The following is a 23,522-nucleotide window of genomic DNA, read 5'->3' on the forward strand; positions in this document are numbered from 1 at the left end:
ACCAACTTCCTTAGCTACTCTGATCGAGGGCCATGGCCTGGCAGAATTGCTTCATGGTTGCCCTCACCACACCCTTTTGGATATGTTGTGCCTACTACTAGTGGATGCTGTCACCAAGGCTTCTTCCTTCCAAATGATCACTCTGGTGTCAACTGGTCAGTTTGGGTGCCACCATAGCTAACCCTCAAAATTGTGTCCATCCACCACATGCCCATGCTGCATGCCAAGGCCTCCACACTTGGACTTTGGCAGCTTCACTGAAACCAACTTTGCCTCTGCCCCTTCTTGGTCAGCAGCCCAGCAGCCACCAGTAACCCCCACCTCCGCCCCAATGAACCCTCTGTTCTTGTGATGACTGGATCATCTCTTACTGAGTCTCGTCTTGCCTTGGCCTTCCACAGCAACACCCATGGACAATGACCCATTGCCTTCCTTGGTGGTATCTCATCTGGACCAAGCACCACCTTTGTCTTCTAAACCTAGTGGTTGCTGGTTGGGAGGGAAGAGGCTGAAAAGGCACCACCCAGTGTTGTTATGGAAGCTGAGTACTTGGTGAAACATTACTATCAACCAAGTGGTGCCAATACTCAGATGACACTGATCCTCTGACAGGACCACTCCAGACTCAAGTAGGTAAGTCACCAAGAGCCAGCCTAAGCCAATGATGTAGATGCGAGCAGAGCAGAGGACATCACAATTTCTATCATACTGCCTGTGGTGTTATACAGTTGGTCTCTTTTTTTAAAGCTTCATCTAAACTCTCTAATTATCTTGTTGTTAATCAGCACTGATATTTTCTTTAAATGTTCCCAAGTTGTACATGTGACGAAGTTGCATAAGTGAATAACTACATGCAACAATTTGAAAAAACTTTTCCACAGGGTATGCAAGTTCTTGCTTAGTTTTATCTTATTATATGAAAATATTATTTGGGTCTGTCTTCAACTACTCTTATTATGAATAATGTGACAGATGCTAAATTATAGGTTGTTAGTATCATTTTCATATCAATTATCTGTTAGCCTATTTTAGAAATTTAATAGCTTCAATATCCATATTCACACATTATTTAATTATTTCTGCTTTTTTTAAGTTTTCTATGGTTATTATAACTCTCTCTGAATCTCTATTAGATGTACATGAATATACATTAAGATTTTATATCCCTATGGTTATATTGCATTCACATAGTCAAGCTATAGCAACAAGTTGTCCTTTAATGTCATGATATATTAAGCTATTAGTATTATATAATAGACATGAGAAAATGCATCAGTCAGGAACATGGCTTCTATCCTAGGATTAATTGTGAATAAAGACTTTTTAATTTTCATTCTTTAGCTAAGTTAAATTTGCATAATATTTCATGAAAATACAATTTCAGGAAGCTATTGCAAAATACATTTTACTGCTGATGAACATAGTTTTGCAGAGCTACATGAAAAAGGAAGGAAGCAACATGATTATATTTCAAGAACGAGGATCAGTATGTTGAAACAAATCTTACATCAGTAATGGAAGATGTTGATGTCAGACAGAAGTATCAGAAGTAGAGTATTATAAGAAATTCAGATCCTCACCTGCTTCATTGGATACTTTCCCATGCAAAGCTCACATTCTTGTTGTAGAAATGATAGTGCAGAATCAAGATCTCTGCATTCTTTTGCAGCAGTTAATGCTTCCTCTCGTTCAAATTTCATCCCCATCAACTTCACTGCCAATTCAGCTTGCTCATATGTTGATACCAAACCTTCTGCTAGGCAGCGACGTACCTGACGCTGTCATACAAATAATTAAACAAAGGAGAGACATAATGAGTTCTGCTGTCCTTGTTTTTCATACATAACATAATTAAAAATGAAAAATATACTGGTAGTCAATGGAGGAGACTAGTGACCAAGATGTACCATTTGCAGAAGTCACCTACCTAATCACTCCCTGCCAAAACATTGTAATTAAAAAATAATTATGATAACATAATAATGTATGCAAATGCTTTAAAATAATAGGAAGTAACCCAAGACCACTGCACAGCTGCCACTAAAATGGCTGTACTTGGGCTATGAGGACATTTGGGATTCATGTGAGGAAGATCCTTGATTTACTACAGGTAGGGACATTAAGGTCCAAGGCCATGAGTAGAGTAGGAGACACCTGCTACTGAAGAGGCACAGTTCACTTTTCGACTTGACTGTTTACAGAAAGAACTGTACACCAGACTGTATTTTTTAAAATTAAATTTAACAAGATTTTACATCACCACCTGGATTTTATTACTGTTTACACGGATGGGTCTATGTGGGAGGATTTTATCAGCTACTCTGTCATGTTCCCGAGCATTGTTCTTGGGACAGGACTCTCAGAGCAGTTTTCAGTTTATTACGGGAATTGTTTCCTATCCCGAGGGCAATGGAGCAGATGAGATGGCATCATGGGAAGAAATTCCTCATCTGCTCATATTCTCACAGTGCCCTTCTTGTTATTGGTCAGATGTACCCAGATCAGATGGCACAAGAAACGCAGAACACTCTCCTCCTCTTGCAAAGGTAGGACAAGGAAATAAATTTCTGCTGGATTCCAGGGCACATAGTGCTCCAAGGAAATGAACTCGCTGATGCGGCTGCCAAGGAGGCTTGTTCCCTTCCATCTCCTGCTCACTGTTCAGTCCCCCTGCAGGCTGTTATCTGATTTGTGAACATGAAGACCATGTGTTGGTGGGAGGCTCAGCCTCTGGAAGTGAGGAATAATAAGTTATGTTCCATGAAACCTTCAGTTCTTACCTCCTCCTAACCATGACAAGCTGAAGAAATAGCCCTTACATGGCTTAGACTGGGACACTGCCCATTTATGCATGGCATTCTCTTACATTGTGATGGGAAGCCACCAGTGTGTCACAGATGTGGGACATAGCTGTCAATACAACATATTTGGATTGAGTGTGTTTTGTCTGACAACCTGAGAGCTGATCTGAATCTCCCACAGGACCTGCCCTCTATTTTAACTGATAATGAGGTGAGTGTGGTTAGTTTTTTAAGATATTGTATGATGTCTGCAATTCTTCCCCAAAAAAGATTTCATCCACAGCAACAACTGTGTGTTGTGCATAGACCTCAGGACTCACAGTTACTCAAGGATGAAACTTCGTTGTGCAGAACAGTATCATCAGGAATATACTCTTTCATGCTGCCTTGTGTGTTCCTAATAACTGTGATTAACATTCAGCATCCAGGATGATGAACTGGATTATATCAGTCCTGTGTAAGCTTGTGCCTTTGACATCGTTTAACAGTCTTGAAAACTTTTAGGAGATCTATTAATGTGATATCTGCATGTTCACATGTGTCCATGGTTTGCGGGATATAATGTTTCAATAGTGTAAGCTACTTTTGAAACGAATAATGTTTCCTATTTCCAGGCCAATTTAATAAGTTGCATTTTCCCTGTCTAAGTATGTCACTATATTCAAACTCAGTCTTAAAATCCTACAACAGATACATGATAATCATAATGCTCTACAACTCTGTGCGCCTACTCATTTAAGCCTTCTTATGAACAGAAGCAACTCACACTTAAAAAACAGTAGAAATATAGTATAATGTTACAATTAAACAATTTTTTAACTGCAGAATTTAAGGTTTTGTTTTCCCCTTTGTCATCTTGTGTGTCAACACCAAACTGATCCATTAGAGGACTACAATTTGCTACGTGGTTTTAAAGAACATCAGCATGTTTTGGGCATCTTTAGAAGATTTTTGCTAATGTGTAACTTTGAAATTGTTATAGGCATCACCTTTAGCCCCTGTTAGGCGTGGTTTACACTGAAGCCATACAATATGCCACGTGACCAGCGATACAATGCAGAAGCAATCCACATTGGCAGAAGGCACAGGAACATAGTGGAAATAATTTAACTGGTTCAAAATGGGACAACAGTGATACAACACTGACATGTAGCTCCATCATACTGTCTGGTGTAACTCAGAGTATTGATCATTCCATGTAACTTGTCTCTGATGATATATGGAGAGGGAAATTTCACATCATCCAGTTTGCATAAAAAAAAAAAAAAAATAAATAAATAAAAAAAACATTGTTTTGTTTGCATGAAGCAAAGTTATTTCCATGACAGTTGTTATTTTTTGTGAAAAATATTAAAAACTGCTGTTTTGAGATTCATGTGTATTCTCTACTGTGCATTCTTTCTCTTTTAGTTTTAAGGAAACTATATGGAAAGAAAGAAACTGATTTTTTGCATCTTGTAGTGTGATATCACAGCTTGATAATGAACTGGTTTTCTATTTGTTATTGCCCATAGTTCCTGCAATACTTCAAAATAAACACTGCAAACATTTTGAAAAGTTTGCAGTGAAGAATGCAGTTGGTGACCAGTTTACATTTGGTGTGTTTTTGGTCATATATTGCTGCTTATGAATATAGCTACCATTTCAAAATTGTTTTTAATAGTGGAAAGAGAGCAATACCTCTCTCCACTTCAAGAAAATATGAGAGATATGTTGGAGATTCTCTGTGACAAGGTTGGTAGCTATGAGCCACATGAAAGGTTATCGTCACCTGCTATAGCTTGCTAAGCAGAGTGCGTAGCTTCCCCATGTTTTTTCCCTCCATTTGCTGCCAGCATAAGCCAAAGCTGGAAATGAAAAACTTACTGAAATGAAAAGGCAAAGGGAGTCATCAGATGCTGATGCTGGCTGGATGTTTCTTGCTGTCTTTGTTCCCTGATTTCAGGGAACTTTGTGACAGGCATAAAACAGAACTGAAAGATAAATTACTGTTACTTCTGAATGAGAAGCTGGAAGAACCCAAGGAAGACATCACGATTTTCCTTGTTTCTGTTTCTGCTGCTTCTGTTTCTTCAAAAACATTGCCTACCCTCACACAGATTCCACCACCCACTGCTACATCATAAATGATAAATGATTACTTTTCAAACCCAGCAATGTTTCTTCTGAATGCTCCTCAAACTGAATCATATATTACTCTGCAAAACTGTATAGTTATAGAAATACTGTCCTAGCTTTATCAATCTGTAACTTTTATGCCACATCAAGTAAAGTACCATACTAGTTGTTCTTACAAAAAATAAATTTTTCATGGCACTGTAGGAAAGTTTCCCTACCTAACATCAAAATTAATTAAGAAATTGTAAAATAATGAATGCTAATTGCTGCACAAAGATTAACATCTGCACATGGTTAAGAAACAACAACACATTTTACTAAACAACTGAACTACTACAAAAAACATGAAATGGTCTCAAAATTAACAGATGTTGGACAAAGTAGCTCACTGAAGTGATGGCACTAGACAAAGGTGTGGTGCAATATGAATAGCAGACACTAAACAAAGAAAGTCGCTACCTCGTCCTCCAGGACAACACCAAATTTTATTGATATGGGATATGGAATGAATCATCTCTTGCAGAAAATGCAGCAGAAAACACCAATTTACACACTGGGCTGTGTAGCAGGCACTGATAGGGCATGGAATGGCTGTATTTTGAAACTATATGATAAGCATCTCAGTATGAAACATGTCACCACGTGCTGTGTCCATCAAGGCATGGGAATGGAGCAGAAGATGATACTAATGCTGGAAGAGAATAGAAAGACTAGGTGAGGTAGGGTTGGGAGAAGCCTCATTAGGAACTGAGCTATAGTCCTATACCAGTCACCAACCATCGTAGTATGCAGTTATCTAGTTGGTCGGCAGAATTGACAGCTTTGAGGTGGAAAAAGATGCATGAAGGAGGAAACTCACTGCCTTAGCAGATAGCTGTAGTTAGCCAGGATCATACAGATCTGTTAAGAGAGATGTGCAGTGAAAGACTACCACACAGTTCTCCCCACATGAGAGTGAAGCTCAGATGGTGAGTGTTATGGTGACGGTGAAGGCTGGTACTGTTGGAGGGCCGGGGTGTAGTAGTGGTGAGGCCATTGGTGGTGGCACTGATGCTACAGGTCTACATCTACATACATACTCCACAATCCACCATTCGGAGCATGGCGGAGGGTACCTCATACCACGACTAGCATCTCTCCCTGCTCCACTCCCAAACAGAACGAGAGAAAAATGACTGCCTATATGCCTCTGTACGAGCCCTAATCTCTCTTATCTTATCTTTGTGGTCTTTCCGTGAAATATAAGATGGTGGCAGTAAAATTGTACTGCAATCAGGCTCAAATGCTGGTTTTCTAAATTTCCTCAGTAGTGATTCACGAAAAGAACACCTCCTTTCCTCCAGAGACTCCCACCCGACTTCCTGAAGCATTTCACTAACACTCGCATGATAATCAAACTTACCAGTAACAAATCTAGCAGCCCGCCTCTGAATTGCTTCTATGTCCTTCCTCAATCTGACCTGATAGGGATCCTAAATGCTTGAGCAATACTCAAGAATAGGTCGTATTAGTGTTTTATAAGCAGTCTCCTTTACAGATGAACCACATCTTCCCAAAATTTTACCAATGAACCAAAGATGACTATCCACCTTCCCTACAACTACCATTACATGCTTGTCCCACTTAATATTGTTCTGCAATGTTACGCTCAAATATTTAATCGACATGACTGTGTCAAGCGCTACACTACTAATGGAGTATTCAAACATTATGGGATTCTTTTTCCTATTCATCTGCATTAATTTACATTTATCTATATTCAGAGTTAGCTGCCATTCTTTACACCAATCACAAATCCTGTCCAAGTCATCTTGTATCCTCCTACAGTCACTCAACGACGACACCTTCCCATACACCACAGCATCATCAGCAAACAGCTGCACATTGCTACGCCCTAACTAAAAGATCATTTATGTAGATAGAAAACACTTCCCTGGGGCACTCCAGAAGATACCCTCACCTCCGATGAACACTCACCATCGAGGACAATGTACTGGGTTCTATTATTTAAGAAGTCTTCAAGCCACTCACATATTTGGGAACCATTCCCATATGCTCGTACCTTAGTTAGGAGTCTGCAGTGGGGCACCGAGTCAAACACTTTCCAGAAGTCAAGGAATATGGCATCTGTCTGATACCCTTCACCCATGGTTCGCAAGATATCATGTGAAAAAAGGGTGAGTTTCATTTCGCAGGAGCAATGCATTCTAAAGCCGTGCTGATGCATGGACTTCTCTGTCTCAAGGAAATTCATTATATTTGAACTGAGAATATGTTTGAGAATCCTGCCACAAACCGATGTTAAGGATATTGGTCTGTAATTTTGAGGATCCATCCTTCTACCCTTCTTATATACAGGCATCACCTGCGCTTTTTTCCAGTCGCTTGGGACTTAATGCTGGGCAAGAGATTAGCGATAAATGCAAGCTAAGTAAGGAGCCAATGCAGTAGAGTACTCTCTGTAGAACCGAATTGGAATCCCATCAGGACCTGGTGATTTATTTATTTTCAACCCATTCAGCTGCTTCACAACCCCAGGGACGTCTATCACTATATCCTCCATACAGGAATCTGTACGAGACTCAAACAGCAGTATGGTTGTACGATCCTCCTGCATGAAAGACTCCCTTTGAATGATTCTAGAACTGTCATGATGGAACCTGGTGGCCGGTAATAACACCCAACTAACTTTATTTCTCCTATCCCTGTTAAACGTGTTCAGATAACTTCACAATCACAATCTACTTCGACCTCAGTAGACAATATTTTTGTCAACTGCAATGAAGACACCACCTCCTACGGTGTCTGATGTGTCTTTCTGATACACTTTCCAACCCTCACTAAATATTTCAGAACTTCCTATCTCAGGGTTCAGCCAGGTCTCAGTCCAGAGAATAACTTGCATGTCACACGCTTCCTGGAGGGTAGTAAATTAAGGAACTTTATTCCGAACACTCTGAAAATTTACTGCTAATATCTTGATAGCTGAAGTGTCTTCACATTGAGCGCGTCTTGATTTCCCTGCCTGCACGGCGACTGGAGAGTGTTCATCAGGACACCTCGCACTACTGCCTAGCCCAAAAAACCCCCATGTACACGCCACAAGTACTCTGCTACCTGAGTAGTCGCTTCCTTTGTGTAGTGCACCCCTGACCTATCTAGGGCTGTCGTACAATTCCCCACCTAATAGCACAAGTCTAAAAATCTGCAGCCAACACCCTCACAGAGTCGACGGAGCCTCTGGTTGAGACCCTCCACTCGGCTCCAAACCAAAGGACCCCAATCCACTCTGGGAACTATGCTGCAAATAGAGAGCTCTGCTTGCACTCCGCGTGCAAGGCCAGTGGATTTCACCAAATCCGCCAGCTGCACGTATGAACTGAGGATCGCCTCAGAACTCAAGTGACAGGCGTCATTGATACCAACATCAGCAACTACTTTACAGCTATCAATAAGTAATATAACTCCTCTCAAATACGAGAATATGCAAGGATTTTATGTAATTAAACATGAAAGTGCACAAACACTCAGAAAGAAATTAAGATCAAACTACAAAACAAATATGAAAGCTAAATATGCGACTCCCTACTGCACTGATACTTCACCAGCGGCTGCTCAACGTTAAATGGCCACTGCGCTGTGTCAAAAGCGCACTGGCTGTCCAAAACAAACAACTGACTAACGACACCGCGAATTTATACTTTACAGTTATCAATAAGCAATATAACTCCTCTCAAATACGAGAATACGCAAGGATTTTATGTAATTAAATATCCAAGCGCACAACCAGTCAGAAAGAAATTAAGAATCAAACTACAAAACAAATATGAAAGCTAAATATGCGACTCCCTACTGCACTACTTCACCAGCGGCTGCTCAATGCTCATTGGATGCTGCGCTGTGTCAAAAGTGGACTGGCTGTCCAAAACAAACAACTGAATAACAACACCGTGAATTTATACTTTACAGCTATCAATAAGCAATATAACTCCTCTCAAATACGAGAATACTCAAGGTTTTTTTGTAATTAAATATGCAAGTGCACAAACACTCGGAAAGAAATTAATAATCAAACTACAAAACAAATATGAAAGCTAAATATGCGACTCCCTACTGCACTGATACTTCACCAGTGGCTGTTCAACGCTCATTAGCCACTGCGCTGTGTCAAAAGCGGACTGGCTGTCCAAAACAAACATCTCGCTAACAACACCGTGAATTTATACTTTACAGCTATCAATAAGCAATATAACTCCTCTCAAATACGAGAATACGCAAGGATTTTATGTAATTAAATATGCAATCTCACAAACACTCGGAAAGAAATTAAGAGTCAAACTACAAAACAAATATGAAAGCTAAATATGCGACTCGTTACTGCACTGCTGCTGTACTACCGCTGCACTGGTCACACAATAGAGGTGGGCACCAGATGTTAGAATGCTGGGTGTTAGGTGGGTGGGGTGGCTGGCTGTCAGCAGTGCTGGTCCACTGCATGAGAGCAAGTGGCAGCGTAAGTGGTAGAGGCCACTATGTGGCAGTGTAATTGACTGTTGGCGTGGAAGAAGGCAAAATCGTTGCATTGGGCACAGGTTGCAGGAGATGTAGAGGGGCAGGGGTGTGAGCATCCCGTGCGTTAGGGGTACTGCTACCTGTGCTGCCAGTGGCAGGTAGGTCAGGAATGGCACCAGCATGGGATTGTGGGCTTCCGGCAGTCTCCTCAGTCATAGTGTGGTAGGCTGGCATCTAGGGAGCTTCAGAGGGGGGAGGACGCTTGGTGCAGTGTCAGTACTGGCATAGGTAATGATGACAGCAGTGCTGTCAGAGATACCGGTGTTGGCAGCAATGTGCATCTGCGGGGGCTTTGACGAAGACAATAGTTGGGTCGGATGTTGTGGGATTGGGCTGCACATAGGTGGATGTCAACCTATTGATGAACATACAGGGTGAATATGTTGGAGTCCCACTTCAAGGCCCATTGTGGGCCAGAGTAGTGCAGGCAAAACAGCAAAGGTAAGCACTGATATGCAGCATAACATGGTTGCATGAGATATGGTTGCCGTGAATGAACACTCTTTGTCACAGTGCCTCGTGGTCCATGGATGAAGTGACAGCACAGTTGTAGCTGAGACAGACGGTGATGATGCTGTTGATTCTGTTGATGTGACATAGGTCAGCGGTAAATTCAGAACTGAATGATAGTTGTCATAATTGATGTGTAGAGCACTGGTCAATGTCTTTCCAATAGGCAAAAATTATAGGGTTGTGGTCGATTTAGACCATGTAGTGAGAGGGCTCCACCGATGGCCAAAAATATTTGGTTGCCTCGTAGGTTGTGAGGAGCTCTCTGTCATATGTGTTCCACTGCTGTTGGGTGGCAGAGAGCTTGCTGGGGAAGAAAGTGAGAGAAGTCACCAGGCATCACCAGCATGCTGCTGCAGGACAGTGTCAATGGCTGTCTGGCTGGCTTCAACGACAATAGCAGGTGGGCTGGTGGGATGTTGGTGGGCAAACGGGGTAATGCCCACCAAGTTATGCTAGGTGGAAGACAAGTTGTTTCCATTTGCGGTGTCCACGGTGCTGGCTTACAGCCCTTCATTTTGGCACCAAGAAAGGTGGTGCGGAGCAGCTCCTGCATAGCAGCAGCATTCCTCAGATGGCAGCAGAAGAAGTTTAACATGCCGGACGTTGTTGAATGTCTCTGAGTGTGGCAAATCAATGATAGCTTGAACCTTGTTGGGCGAGGGACGTCAGCTGGCAGTGAAGATGAAGTGGCCCAGCAACACCATTTCACTAGCACCAAGAGTGCATGTTGCTATGTTGATGGTGGAGATATTCAAAAATACTGCAGAGGTGCTCTCACTGTTCCTTGGGCATAACAGAAAAACTGACTATGTAGTCAAAGTAGGTAAAAAAAGCATGGCAAGCCTCACAAGATGCCATCTAAGAAATGCTGCCACATTTGATCAGCATTAAGGGGGCCAAAGGCCAAAAAAGTGTTCCTGTACTGCCTGAATGGTGTGATGATGGTGGTCTTCTGGATGATCTCAGGTGTGACTGGAATCTGGATGGAAGCCTTGGTGCTGCTGAATGTACTGAACGTTCTAGCCCCAGAGAATCTAGGCCAACCAGTATGTTGTATCTGCGTAGGAACAGCACCAGGTACCAGTGAGGGATGGTACAGATGGTTAGATTATAGTAATCACCACATGGGGGCCAACATCCATTCTTCTTCTTGGTAGGGTGAAAGGCTGATGCCCAGGGGTTCTTCAGAGGATGCAGCATGCTGGCAATGAGCACCTCATCAAACTTGGTGTTGGTGATCTCGAATTTTTGCAGTGATAGAGACCACGGCCAGCAGAAGATGAGTGGTCCTGGGATGGTGTCGATGTAGTGGACAGTTAAATGGCAGACCTCATGAGGTGTGCTGGATGAGGTTGTGACAGCAGGGAATTGCACCAGGAGGTCAGAGTATGGACCGTAATACATCACCTGCTTCACATCAAAGAAAACAGCAGGACAAGTGGTGTACTTCATTGATACCCAGCATTGCTGACAATGAGGTGTCAGCCAGCAACGTCAGGGAGCAGGTGGTAGTGCCCAATGAAGTCTGCCCTGATAATGGGGTCAGTGATGTAGGTGACAGTGAAGGTACAGGAGAGGTTCCTTTTCGGACCAAGTTCGAAGATGCAGTGATGTATGGGGTTATTCCATGCCATCAGCAGGACAATGGAGGTGGCACCAGGATGCCATACAAGCTGCCACAGGAAGATAGACGACTCAGATCCAGTGTAGATCGGGAATGGGGCAGCAGAATTAGCGCCATGGATGAACAGATGCTGGGAGACCATGTAGCAGAAAGGCACACCTTATGCTGTTGGATGTTGGCATTTGGGTGTCAAGAGTTCCGTACAGTTTGCAGCATCTGGGCTGGAGTGCTTGTAATACCAGCAAAGGTGGGCCATGTTGTGAGAGTTGTTGGCAAGGCAGCTAGAATTGCAGTGGAATAGCCATCATTGCACCAATGTCTAGGGCTACAGAGATGGCAGTGGTTGGATTTGAGACAGGTCACAGTTGCCTGTAATGTTGCCATGTCGACATTGAGGCAGGGGAGGATATCATACACTCTTGGCTCCTGAACAGTGTGCAGCGAGCTGGCAGGGATGGCAGCAGCTGGTGATGTCATTAGTGGCATGTCAAGCTACAAGGGGGAGCTAGTGGCAGGGTGGCTGGCAGAGTGGGAGCCAGCTGACTGCACTGGGTGGGAGTGAGATGGCACACTGTGGTGGCAGTTGCAGACAGAGAGGCCAGCGTCCCAAGCACCCTGTCTTGAGACTGGGAATGACAGTGTGGTGGAGGGGGGGGGGGGGGGGGGGAGGTTGGCATGCGACACCACAGCAGTCCATACCAGAGCTGGAAGTGAGCCAGATGTTGTATAGGAAACCACTGGAGACAATATGTAGTTCTGTCAGGCTTTGGAGATGGTGCAGGAATTGCAAGGGTCCCTGGTCCTCAAACTGATTGAAGAAAAGGAGGACCCTGATGTGCTGCATTTCAGATGATACATCCTGAGGTGGCACCAGTGTGCCTCGTAACCATCAGTACATGGGGGATATGAGATGATGTCATGATCCAATGCATATTTCATCTCAAGTTCACTGATCACCATGGCAAACTAAGTGACATCCTGGGTGATGGTGCAGTTGCCAAAGATAGTGTCTGCTAAGGAAAACCACAGGTACAGGTCCCATAGATGGAAGGGCAGCATGTTAACCACAGTATGGCCAGACAGAGTGGTGGTGATGTTTGGGGGATAGGGTGTCAGCACATCAAAGTGAGGAGGAACAGCAGTGGTAGCAGATGTGGGTGCTGGTATGGGTGTCAGAGTGGAGGCACCAAGGGCTGGGCTGCTGGTGGCCACTTTGCCATGAGTTTCATGTGCAGGTCAGCATTGCAGCATTCCAGTTCCACAGGGCACATGGTCAGCTCAGTGATAATGTCATGTGGCACTGGAGTGGCACACAGCAAGGCGTTTGTTGGGATGGTGATGGAAGCCATAGTTGCTAGGTTGTACAGGGGGTGGAAAAACTCATGCACCACAAATATCTCAAGATGCAAAGCACACTCGTATCCACAGTATAAAAACAGAAGTTGCTGGTGAGGTGTGACATGTGCAGGAATAAAACACATGCTAATGGGATGAGGCAGCCAATAACATGTCAAAACACTAAATTAAGTCAACTGAGTTTATAATCGGGTCACTAGTATGGGAAAGTTTCCCTACTTAACTTACGAAATTTTTGAAATAATGCCTGGCAGGTGCCACAAAAAGATCAATGTCCACACTTGATTAAGAAACAACACATTTTTTAAACAACTAAACTATTTAAAAAAAAACATGAAATAGTCTCAAAATTAAAAGATGTTCAACAAAGGCGCACCCCAGTGCAGTGCCACTAAAGAAAGGTGAGGCATGGTAGGGACAGCAAACACCGAGCAAAGTGGCTACCTTGACCCTGAGCACAACCAGTGTAACACCCAATTTCATTGGTGTGGAGCAAGGAATTAATCATCTCTTGTGTAAAATGGGGCATGAAACACTGATATACGTGCTGGGCTGTGTAGCAGTCATAGAGACAGTGTGGTGCATGTGTATCTTGCAACTGCAGATAAGCATCTCAGTATGAAGTGCGTCGCCATGCAGCATGTCCATCAAGGTGTGGAACACAAGCTGATGTTGACACTGCAAGGAGAATACCAAGACCGGGTGAGGTTAGTTCAGTGGAAGCCATTCTAAGAACTGAGCTATTATTCTACACTGGCAGCCAGCAACTGTAGTAGGCAGGTATCCATTTACACAGCAGAATTGACAGATTGGCGGGAAGTAGCTGCATGAAGGAAGAAACTCAGTGCCTTACCAGATGGCCATAGTGAGCCAGGATCATATGGAACTCCTTAGCTAAGACAGGTGTATGGTGAAAGGCTACCACAATGATATTTCTACATCATTAACACACTTTCACTGACTTACCTTACTGTATTGAGCAACTGCTCAGCAGGAGAAATAGCAAGTAGAAAATTTGTGTACAGTTTTGTCAGAGCAGCTAATAACAGTTGCTCCAAAACTATCTGGACTTAGTTTTGTCAGAGCAGCTAATAACAGTTGCTCCAAAACTATCTGGACCTATTCTGTAGAATTCATGGACCCAAGTTCGTGTTGGGAGAGCTTACGAGAAACCACAGCTGAACAAGGTTTGATATTTATATCACTGTACTGTTGTACCCAGTACTTCTTGGTCTTTTTCCATTTTTTGAACTTTAAATAATGATAAGCTACAATAATGTCCTCTTGGAATGGCTCATGATTGAAACAGAAACATGATTCATGCTATCTTGTTGCTTGTTGTATGGTGAATCACACTGTATTGCATATTGTATCATTCCCATGGGAATAGAAATGTCCAACCAATGTCGCATCACATGACCTTCATTGCTCTGTGGTTTATCGCTTACTGTATCATATCAGTGTGACCTGCACTGCACAGAAATCAATTGCTATTAACTTTCATCTTTTGATTTCCCAACAACCTATGCTATACAATGAGTGCAACAATCTCTGTTTTCTTGGTATTTTATAGATGTTGTCATAAACTAGGGCACGTCTTTCCATCCTTATCATTTTATTTGGTACATATTTGTGCACAAGACAGTTTAAGCCCATCAAAATGCACACCCCTTTTGACTGTAAGCAGCAACATAATTGATGTCAGTGTATTTTGTACATTTTATCCTACATTTCTTAGTACTGCAAATACTCCTGTAAATATAAAAAACGAAATGCTGAAGGTGAAGAACATCAATTTAGTTGGTTACAGCCCACTCCATGTCAGAGAATGAAATGACCAATAAGATTTTTCAACTAATACTTTTAAATATGATACAGAAAGTTCTGGCAGAATGTAAGTAATTTCAGACTATTCACTGAATATTAAATGTAAGTGCCCATGAAAACAATGAACTGCTTGACTGCACCCTTTTCTTTCAAATGCTCTTGAGACAACATCCTAAATAAGGTAAACAATTGCTTTGCTTTAAGGGTCTATCCCTTCCATAATGTTAACTATCTAAGGGTGGGGGGCTAGCATGTACCATGCATTTAACATTCAAGCTACTTATAATTATCAACCACATTTTCTCTCTGTGACTACCCATGGCACTGCTCAAGCAGGAAAGACATTTTTGCAGGCTCTGTCTCATTCAGACAATGGATCATGTCTACTTTACATATGTGCCAGGGCAGCCATTTGGCCACTCCCATTTACAGTACCCTCTTCCACTATAGTCACTAGGTGTCAGTTGGGAGATAGAGAACAAATCACTTAGGATCATATTAGTGATGAAAGAAGCTTACAAGCTCTGTGATGCACTGCTTAGTGTCACTCAAGCACTGGAAAATCCTACTGTAGTTTTATGAATGTGTTCAACAGCTACAAACATTGCCTCCATCTACTTGTGAACATCAGAAAGCTCCTCCACCAAAACTATGCAATAACCATTATCTCTGCTTAGATATGACAGTGAAGGTAATAGACTAATATCGATTTTCAGACTGAAATTAAATAACTAATGGCATTAAACAAACACACAGTTGCACCTGTCCTGCTGTGGTCACAACAAATGTTGTTCCTTCAAACATGGTAATTAAAAGAATCAATACTTAATGTTTACTGAGAATTATGTTACCAACAACACAATTTACAGGAATTCATTACTATACTTGGAACTTCTAGCAAAACTCAGTCTGAATCATGCTGAATAAAGTAGATTACTGAAAATATGATCTTACCTCAAATTCAAATTTATCTATAATTTTTGCTTTTTCTGCTTGTGTTTTTTCATCTTCTTCTGTTTCTGTTGTATCATTGCCAGAATGAAGTTTTATGTTATTGCTAATGGCAGTGGTTTCCTTGTCACTTGAATCAACATTTGTCATCGTCTCACCTACATGATTTGAAAGGCTTTCTTTTGAGGCTATTAAAGGGGGAGCTTCAAGGATGTCATTCTTTCTTGGTTCTGTTTTCTCTATGTCACTTTCATTGTCTGTAATGAACTCATCATCATCACTGCTTAAACAATGTTCTTCTATCCCAGTGTAAGTTGTGCTGATAACTTTCTTTTCAGAGTCTGGTTTATTTTTATCTAGAGGTGTGCCATTAGCATCATTAGACTCATCAGTTGTCCCTGAGCCATTTTCTGTTCTTACAACATTTAGCTGCTGATCACTTACATTGTGATGTTTCTCTTGTTCTGAATGTAAGTGTTCTCCTAACTTGCTGCTTGCATGTTCAGAATTGCTATCAGACCGAGCAGACATATTTACAATAGATTCTTCCTGCTGAGGGATCTCTTCCTGTTGAGGGGTCTTTAGCATTTCTTTATCATTTGTGTTAGCTGAAGAGGCACTGTCTTTTTGCAATGGAACTTGAAGCAGTGCCTTCTGAGGAATAGGTGGAGCAGGTCGTTTCTTTCCTTTGCTTTTGTTCTCATGTTTTGTTGTTGGTTGTGTGGAGGATTTCTTGTTTTGAATTTCCTTATTGATTTCCTTTGATTCTGCTACAGGTTTTCTATCACCTGTTTCGATCAGCTGTGCTGAGTTATCAGTGCTGTGATTTGTAACTCTAGGAGCTTCTTGTGATTCTTTTGTGTCAGTCTGCAGTGCATTACTTGCTGATGTCTGAGATCCTGGTATTTCTTTAAGTGATATCTTTATAACAGGAGATTTCCCATTCTTGATATCACAGGATATTACATTATCTGTCTTTTGTGCTGTATGTGTTTGCACATTTACTTTCTGTAAATTCTGATTGTTAACAGGACTTTTTATTTCTGGTGTGATTTTAATTGTATTTGCTGATAAACTTGCATTTTCTTTTGGCTCTTCATCAGTAGACTTCTGTTGCTGCTGTGCCTTTGATGGTGTGTCACTGATTGCTTGTTTCTGCAAAGTTGAATTAGGTTTGTTTGGTTGAGGAGCAAGTTTTTTAACTGGTTTCAAGACAGTCTTTGTCTGTACTTGTGTTTTTGCTGATGTCTGTTGTGACCTGACAGGTTTTTGTGGTGGTTTTGATATTATATTTTTCTGTGGCCTCTGTGGTGGTTTTGGCTGTTTTTGAGGTATCTTGCTTTTCACTGTTTCCAATTTTTGCTGTTGAGTTGGTTCAGTTTTTTCTGTCTCTACGTTTATTTCTTCATTACGTGTCAGATTTACTATTCCTGCTGTGTTTTCAGTTGCTTTAGTTCTGGCAGACACAGAAAATTTGGCTGTCTTGTTACTTTCTTCTTTTCCTGCTGACATATGTACGGGTTTTGTTGCATCTTTCTCTATCCTCTGACAACCATTAGTGGTTTCTTGCTTACTCTCTCCTTTTGTTGGTTCCTCTGGCTTTCTCAGATCAGTGGGAGCACCTTCTATTTCTTGTTTATCCACACTATTTTCCAAAATGTTTTCACTTTTAACAATTTTGTTATGTTGAGTTTGTTCTTTTTCCTGTATCTGTGCCTCATGTCTTGTGCGTGCAACAGCATTTTTTTCATCCAGGGCTTCTGTTTGAGTATGTCCTGATATATCCTTCAAGTGTGCTTCTTGATCTTGCATATTTTCATCTTTGTTTAGCATAGATATTATTTTTGGATCTGAAGCTTTTTGCTGCTTTGTAATGTCTTCCACCTGCTCAACAGCTATATTCTTGTTACAAACTGATACATCTTCAAAAGCTTCTTTGTTTACTGAGGAATTGTTATTTATTTCAGTTATTGTATCTCCCCACATAGATTGTGCTTCATTTGAATTTTCCTTGCTCTGTTGAGTATTTTGTTTTTCAAAAGAAATGCTATTATTTTCAGATGTATTGTTTTCTTCCTTAAGTAGGTCACTTTCTTTATCACTGTGTGAAAATAAGTCACTCTGTTTTGGTTCTTTCTTTAGCTGTGTAATGGGTGCAGTTAGTTGTAAGTGATCCTTCTCATTACCAGTTGTTATCTCCTGTTTTGGTTTTATTTTTACTGTGCTTTTGCTTGTGTCTTTGACTGTGATAACATTACTTCTGTTAGCTGTAGTTTTTCCTTTTTCTGTAACTTCATCATGTCTCTTGACTTTACCATTGACATTAGATACTATTTTGCCATTCACAGCTTGCTTTGGTTTTGCTTCATTCATTTGTCTGCTGTTGTTACTGGACTTTTCTGTTCTAACGGAGTTGTCAGGCCCAGAATTGTTTGTACTAGATTCAGTGCCTGCCAGTGGCTGACTTTTCCCATCTTCACTGCACTGTCTCAAATCTGATTTGTTAACATTGTCATTATCATTTTGGTCTACATTTTTAGTTTGTTCTACTAATACTTTAACTTCTTCTTTCTCCAATACAAAAGGTGACTCAGGTTTCTTACCAACATCATTCAATATGGCAATATTTTCTGGAAACCCACCACTCGTTTCTGTTTCTTTTGCATGTCTATCATTTAGTTTTGTTGTGATATGGCTCATATTTACACCAACTAAATTTTCAGATGCTATTCTTTGATCCAATACATCTGACCTTGAAGTAACTTCTTGCTTTTTACTGACATTCTCAGCCCTTAAATGTGGATTGTTTGATATTTGATGTTTGGTATGTTGAGATACATCGTTGAGAGCCTTATTATTTGATTCTTCCTGGGAGTAATGTTTGAACACACCAGTTTCATTTTTGTTATCCCTCTCTATCTGTTGTGCTCTTATTTCATAATCAAATTTTTCCTCTCCCTCTATCTCTTCCTCATCCTCGTCCTCATCCTCATCCTCATCTTCTTTCTCTTCAAACTCCTCCACATCAACCTCCTCCTCTTCTTCGTCTTCAAAACCATCACTTGATTCTTCATCATAATCAGTTGTGTTTTGTGTCATCTGCTGTACTATAGATGTCAGTTGCTGTAAATCCCTCTGAAGCATGTCCGACTCTGTGTTATTTTGTTCAGCATACCGAGACATTTTCCGTACCAATAGTGACAACTGCTCTAGTTCTTCTTTCTGCAATTCTGAACAACCATCCTCGGCATTCACAGACATCTGGTTGATAAGCGAAGAAAGCTGTTTCATTTCTCTTTGTAATGTATCTATCCTTGTCAAAGCATTTCCTTCCAGTGGTGGATATGTTCCTGATATATCACTATTGCTAGTTCCTTGAGTATCTTCAACTTCCTGCTCATCATAATCAGAATCCAAATATGCAGCACTCATATCAATGTCTGATATTTCAGCACTATTATTTATATCTTCTGATAAAGGAGATGGCATGTCATTAGGATTCCTTTCAATTTGCAGACCATTTGTTAGCTGAATAAATGTGTTGCTCATGTTATCCTCCTGAGCAGTGAGTGGAATGTTATCTACATTGTTACGAGGTTCTAATCCTATACTGTCTTGGAATGTTGAAGTTACTTCTATATTCTGCTCTCTATTCACTTGATTTTGGGTGGGAATGTTTTGATCTCTCTTACCTTTAGGGGTATCTTTCTCACATACCTGATTTAGGTCCTCATCCTTATTTGACTTTCTCTTGATGGATTTGTTTATTTCTTTGTGTGCTACAGCACTAATCTTATGAACTGTATCATCATATGTTGCATGAGGCTCTGAATGGACTAAATCATTGACTGGACTCACCGCTTTACTTTCATCAGTCATGTCCTCAGTATCAACTTCAGACCTTGCATCAACAAAGTCAGTTATTGAGACACTGTCATCTGTAGCAACAGAAAGAAATGCTATCACTATCTCATTTTAACAGTCCATTAAATACATTGAAGTGAATATAATAATAAACCAAAGTAAAGAAAATAACATGTTACTACCAACTGATTTTATGAATACATCCCCTTAATTGTTTGTACAGTTTCTCATTTGTCATAAAGAGAAGATCCCATCTAATAAAGGACATTTAATCTCTGTAGAACATTACTCAGATGGGGTAATGTCTTGCAAATTTTCTACCATTATACTTCCATGATACTTTGATACTGGATTACATCATGGTGAGACAGAGATTCTGAAGTCAGTTACTGTGTTGTAAGATGAACACAGATACAGATCACAACTTAGTAATGAGAAAGAGAAAGTAGAAGTTTGAGAGAACTGTCAGGAAGCACTAGTGAGTAAGAATGTGGGATACTGAATTACTGAGGAATGATGGTGTGAGTTTAAAATTATTTGAGGCTGTAGATCCTGTGATAATGAATACCACAGAAGGCAGTTCACTCAAAGAGGAAAGACAATCCTAAAAAGGGCAACCAGAACAGTTGGATGGACAAATATAGGTACAAAGAAGGTAACTGTCAAAAAACCTGGGTTAACAAAAGAAATAATTCAGTTGTTTGTTGTAGAAAGGAAACAGAAAAATTATCAGGAAAAGAAAGGTATAAAGCAATACAAATCACTTAGGAATGAGTTAGTTAGTTACGTGTTCCATTGATCAATAGCACGGAAAAACCATTATGATGTGGAACGTGTCAAATGGACAAGTAATGCGCACAGGAAGCAAGGCTTTCTTTCTTTCTTTTTTTTTTTTAAAAAAAAAAAAACATTATAGTATAACTCTTCAGGCTTTCCCGACATTGTAGTGTTATACCTAAATATTTATTATCTATCCCATTCCTTTAATTGGCACAAAATGCATATATTATATCTTCAGATTTATTTACTCATATTCAAGAATTCATCTATGGTATACAAGGAGTTGTCAAGGAGGTATGATTTCAATTTGTTTTTTAAACTATTACTGCTGTGTGTCAGACATTTTATTTCATCTGGTAATTTACCAAAAAGTTTTATAGCAGCATATTTTACCCCTTACTGCACCAAAGACAGGTTAAGTATAGTGTAGGTCTGTCTTTTTTCTGTTATTGTAATCAGGAATGTCGCTGTTGATTTTAAACTGGTCCATGTCATTGAGAAAAAATTTCATTACTGAGTAAATGTACTGTGAAGCAGTTGTAAGAATTCCTAACCTTTTAAACAGATGCCTACAAGATGTGTGACTATGAACCCCACACATTATTCTAACTGCTTTCTTTTGAGCAGTGAATACCTTTTGCCTGAATGTTGAGTTGCCGCAGAATATTATTCCATATGACATCAGAGAGCAGAAGTATGCAAAGTATGTTAGTTAACTAATTTCTACATCCTCAAAATTGGCAATTATTCTGATTGCAAAATTTTCTGAACCTAGTTGCTTTAGGAGATTCAAAATATGACTTTTACAAATAAGATTCTCATCCATATGTACACCCAAAAACGTAGTGTGCTCTACCCTGGCTATTGACTTCTTTTGATGTGTTATGTTTATTGAAGGAATTATACTTTTTGCAGCAGAAAATTGGATGTACTGTGTTTTTTCAAAGTTCAGAGCAAGCTCATTTGCAGAAAACCAATTAATAACTTTTCCAAAGACCTTATTTGTATCATTTTCTATTGGACTTTCTTTTACTGGATTAATAATTATGCTTGTATCATCAGCAAACAGTGTCAGTTCAGCACCTTGTTTCACATAAGAAGGGAGGTCATTCACATATATCAAGAACAGGAGGGGACCCATGATCGAACCTTGTGGAACACCTAATGTAATTTCACCCCAGTTAGATGAAGTGGCAAACTCCTTTGAATAACTTGAAGTATATAAAGAGACTTTCCACTTCCTTTTCTGTAGATATGACTTAAACCACTCATATGCTGTTCCATTTATACCATAGAATTGAAACTTCTCTAACATAATGTCATCGTTCACACAATCAAATGCTTTGCATAAGTCACAGAATATTCCTACTGGTGACATTTTACTATTTAAAGACTCTAGTATGTGGTCAGTGAAATTGTGTATTGCTGTCTCAGTAGAACAGCATTTCTGAAATCCGAATTGTGATTTACTAAGTATCCCGTTACTGTTGAGATGACTAACCACTCTTGAGTACATTACTTTCTCAAAGATTTTTGAAAATGCTGTAAGCAAGGATACTGGCCAGTAATTATTGACATCTGTGGTTTCCTCCTTTTTGTAAGGAGGCCTGACAATGGCATATTTTAACCTGTCTGGAAAAATACCCTGAGTCAGTGATGCATTACAAATGTGACTCAAAACATCAGCTGTAATTGCTCCACATTGTTTTAATAACTTGTTAGAGATGTCATCTAATCCAACAGAACATTTATTTTTCGAAGATTTACTAATTTTCCTTATTTCACAAGAGTTTGTCAGATGAAACTTAATTTGACAAAAATTTTTCAAAACTGACTCTTCCATGTACTGCCTGGCTTTATCTTTTGAACTATTCCCACCAATTTTTTCTCCTACACTTGAGAAGTGATTGTTAAATACATTGGCTATCTGTGTACTGTTGGTTAAGATGGTCTTATTCTCTTTAACAGTAATACTACCTATCTCAGTGGTTACTTTTCCTGTCTCCCTTCTAACAACATTCCATATTGATTAGATTTTATTGCTGGAGTTGTTAATTTCTTCTCTAACATACATATTTCTTGATTTCCTTACAACTTTTCTCATTATGTTACAATAATTTTTATAGTGTAAAACTACTAGATCTTTACTAGTTCTTGATGTCTCATTCAGTTTTCTTTTTCTTTCTGAAGACACTTTAATACCTGTAGTAATCCAAGGTACTTTGAAATGTTTGTGGTGTTACATTTAATAATTTTCTTTGGAAAACAATGTTCAAAAAGGGATATAAATTTATCAAGAAATATGCTGCATTTATCATTAGCATTTGGCTCATTATATACATCTTCCCAGTTTACATTTCCTAAACTTTCTCTGAAGTGATCTATAGATACTGGGTTGAGAACCCTCACACTTTTACTTAATTGTTTCTAAAGTGTATGCCCTGTTAGGTTTTGTAAGTTAATCAGTTGTGACATTAAAAGGAAAGGCATCAACATTATGAGTGCAAAACAAATCCTAGTGTTAAAAGCAGAGAAAAGAGCAAATAGGTAGGAAGAGTATGAGGGGCTTAACAAGGAGGAAGAACTGTCAGCTGGAGTAATAGAAGAAGAAATGAATGGCAATCTGGAAGGCTTAGGAGATCCAGTATTATAGTCAAATTTTGACAGTGTTTTACAAGACTTGCAAACAAACACAGAATAGATAACATTCCCTCATAATTTCTAAAGGCATTGAGGGAAGTGGCAACCAAACAATTATTCATGTTATGTGTATAATCTATGAGACTAGAGACATACTATCAGACTTTCAGAAGCATATCATCCACAGATCCATGAAGACATAACGTGCAAGTAAGTGTGAGAACTACCACACAATCAGCTTAACAGTTAATGCAACCAAGTTGGTAATAAGAATAATGTACAGAATAATGGGAAAGAAAATTGAGTAGGCCTGTCACTTACATGACAATCAGCTTGGCTGTAGGAAAGGTAAGGGTATCAGAGAGTCAATTCAGATATTGCACATGGTAATGGAATAAAGATCTTAAAAATTCAGATACTTTTGCAGACTTTTTTGATCTATGAAAAGCATTTGACAACTTAAAATAGGGCAAGAT

At 40.0% G+C, this 23,522-nt stretch overlaps 1 protein-coding gene across 1 annotated transcript in view; it reads right to left on the reverse strand.

Moving 5' to 3' along the window:
* The window catches only part of LOC124594116 (E3 ubiquitin-protein ligase lubel), a 468,996-nt gene that overhangs the window by 82,400 nt on the left and 363,074 nt on the right, over positions 1–23,522 (reverse strand). Inside the window, exons 16-17 of the mRNA XM_047132473.1 lie at positions 15,766–19,700; positions 1,581–1,778 (exon numbers count right to left, since the gene is read on the reverse strand). Of these exons, the coding sequence (XP_046988429.1) occupies positions 1,581–1,778; positions 15,766–19,700 (4,133 nt within the window). The remainder of the gene's footprint in view (positions 1–1,580; positions 1,779–15,765; positions 19,701–23,522) is intronic.

The sequence above is a fragment of the Schistocerca americana genome, chromosome 2 (genome assembly GCF_021461395.2).
Source record: "Schistocerca americana isolate TAMUIC-IGC-003095 chromosome 2, iqSchAmer2.1, whole genome shotgun sequence".
Lineage (NCBI taxonomy): Eukaryota > Metazoa > Arthropoda > Insecta > Orthoptera > Acrididae > Schistocerca > Schistocerca americana.